This window comes from Morus notabilis, unplaced genomic scaffold (genome assembly GCF_000414095.1).
Source record: "Morus notabilis unplaced genomic scaffold, ASM41409v2 C11458197, whole genome shotgun sequence".
NCBI classification, from domain to species: Eukaryota; Viridiplantae; Streptophyta; class Magnoliopsida; order Rosales; family Moraceae; genus Morus; species Morus notabilis.
In genome coordinates, this window is record NW_010387499.1 from 1 (window position 1) to 2,235 (window position 2,235).

General features: G+C 39.3%; 1 protein-coding gene across 1 annotated transcript; it reads right to left on the reverse strand.

Moving 5' to 3' along the window:
* Positions 1-12: 12 nt before the first annotated feature.
* Positions 13-2,228, reverse strand: LOC112095277 (peptide chain release factor PrfB2, chloroplastic-like; the record flags this gene model as incomplete). Its single annotated transcript, XM_024176962.1, has 4 exons — positions 1,848-2,228; positions 923-1,135; positions 361-462; positions 13-150 (listed from the first exon to the last, which is right to left on the reverse strand). Coding segments are annotated over exons 1-4 (459 nt in total), but the record flags the coding sequence as incomplete, so codon positions are not given.
* Positions 2,229-2,235: the final 7 nt, after the last annotated feature.

Here is a 2,235-nt window from a genome sequence, read left to right on the forward strand (position 1 = left end):
AAGATTGTGAACCTTGATTCCTGCAATTTCACCAGGCATTTCATCCACAACAGTAACCTTATAGCCACGATGTTGACCCCACATTTTATACATCACCATGACCATGGATGCCCAGTCCATGCTCTCAGTACCGCCAGCTCCTGCTTGAACCTACATTGGGTACAAATCATCAAGGTATGGGAGGTTCACATACCACCACAACTATGTACGCAGTCATTAAACTAGTAGCACCATCAATGCCAAACCAAAAACAAGGCGAATAATGTAGTGGGAAACGAAAATTTTATATAGACAATCAACTTTAGTGAGCAGAAGGGATCTTAAGAATAAACATAATAAACTGAGAGGCCGAAATTATACCTCTATGTAACATGGGCAAGGATCATGTTCCCCAGCTAACATAGCTTCTAGCTCTTTCTCTTTTGAGATTCTTCTCATTTGAAGCAAAGCTTTCAGTGCTTCCTGAAAAAAGGGAGAAGACAACAAAATGATATTCTTAACAATAATAGGCCTGGAATTGGTACTTACACAGCAAAGGAAAAACTTGTAATTCCATGATAAGGATTCAAAGAAGTTGCTGACTTTTACAATGTTATAGTAAGAAGAAAGCTGGATATGGAAGCAATTTATTCTGTCCACAGCAATTTGGCAATACAACAATTCTCATAACCTTTTAGAAGTTTAGATACATGCATGTCATTAACCTTTTAACTCAGAGCAACAAAGCTACTCCGTGACTACGGATATTCACAATTACACGACACAAGAGCAAAATCTTACTTTCATTCTACGATGCTTCATAGAAAATTAATCAACAAGAAACAGGAAGTAAAACATCATGTTGCTGCAGATTTGTATAACTGAGACAACAAAAATCATAAAGAGAGCAAATACATGCCTAGAAAAAGATACGAGAGCCCACCGATTCCAACTCTGCATCATCTTCTTCACGAGCAAGCTTAATCATGTCTATATGCTCGAGCAATTCTCGCTCAAACGCCTTGACCCCTTTCATTTTACCCATAAGCGAGCCATGCTCACGGCTTACCCTCCCTGCATGCACAGGATCATTCCAAATATCCGGCTTATTCAGCTCTGCCGTTAGCAGATCCAACCTTACCAGCAACTTCTTCCACTGCCACCATCAACATTAAGTTATACTTCTCATCAAGCAAAAATAGACCATAAACCAGACCAAAACTCATTTCGACATATATAAAATGCAACTTTATGCATCAGACTACTTTCTAACCAATCACATATTCACAAGCCAATTCTAAGACCAACAGATTAATACTCAGGAACCCACACAACTTGACATAGAAGTTCACCATCCATCAAATTTAGCTTTTTCATTGTAATGAGTCGAAATAACCAAGAGAATTTCATGGTAAGGCATTCCCTGCTAGTAAGATACATTTCTCAACAGTAAGTTTTGTCAATTTATCATACTTTTTTTAAGAAAAATGGGATTCAACCTGACGGGTTGAGTCCTAGGTGGGGCCGGCTCCATGTGGGAGACCCGGATTCAGCCCCATCGGATTGAGCACAAGTGCTCTTTTTTTAATCCGATATGATTCTCATGCGATGTGACGGTTCATAACTTTATCTTACCGGTAGAGTTCACCATAGAATTCTCCAAATAACTAAAGTAGTATGAAAATACCAAGACCAAAAACACTAAAGTAGTATGAAAATAAGCAACAAGATTATACATTTACACTAGCAAATGAAGCTTACAAAGAACAGAATTCCAATAACCAATAATCATGAATTAATTATCAAGAAAGTTACGAATTAACTACAATTTAATCACGATTAACCTAAAAACTAAGCAATTAAATTACCTGCATCCGTTTCTTGATGACATGAATGGATTGGGCAACAGCAGCGGCGTGACTCTTCCAATCCTTCTCGCTCTCGTCGAGAATGGTCCACCCACTAGCGATGATTCTCTCCACGGTGAGCCCGTCCGAGGTCGAGGGTTCCACGGCCGTCTGAGAACCAAAGAAACGAGACCATTGTGGATCAAAACGACGGCAAAAAACACTAGTCGTTGAAGAAGCTACGCGTTTTAATGCTTTGAGGAGAAATTCAGAGACCGTGGAATTGGAAAACTCGTGATTTCGGATTGAATTTGGAGAGTTGTGAGGAACTGAAAAATTTTGGTTTTCCGATTGAAAAGTAGGAAGATTAAGGTGTTGGGTTATGGCTGTGGGATTGAGAAACCAGAGG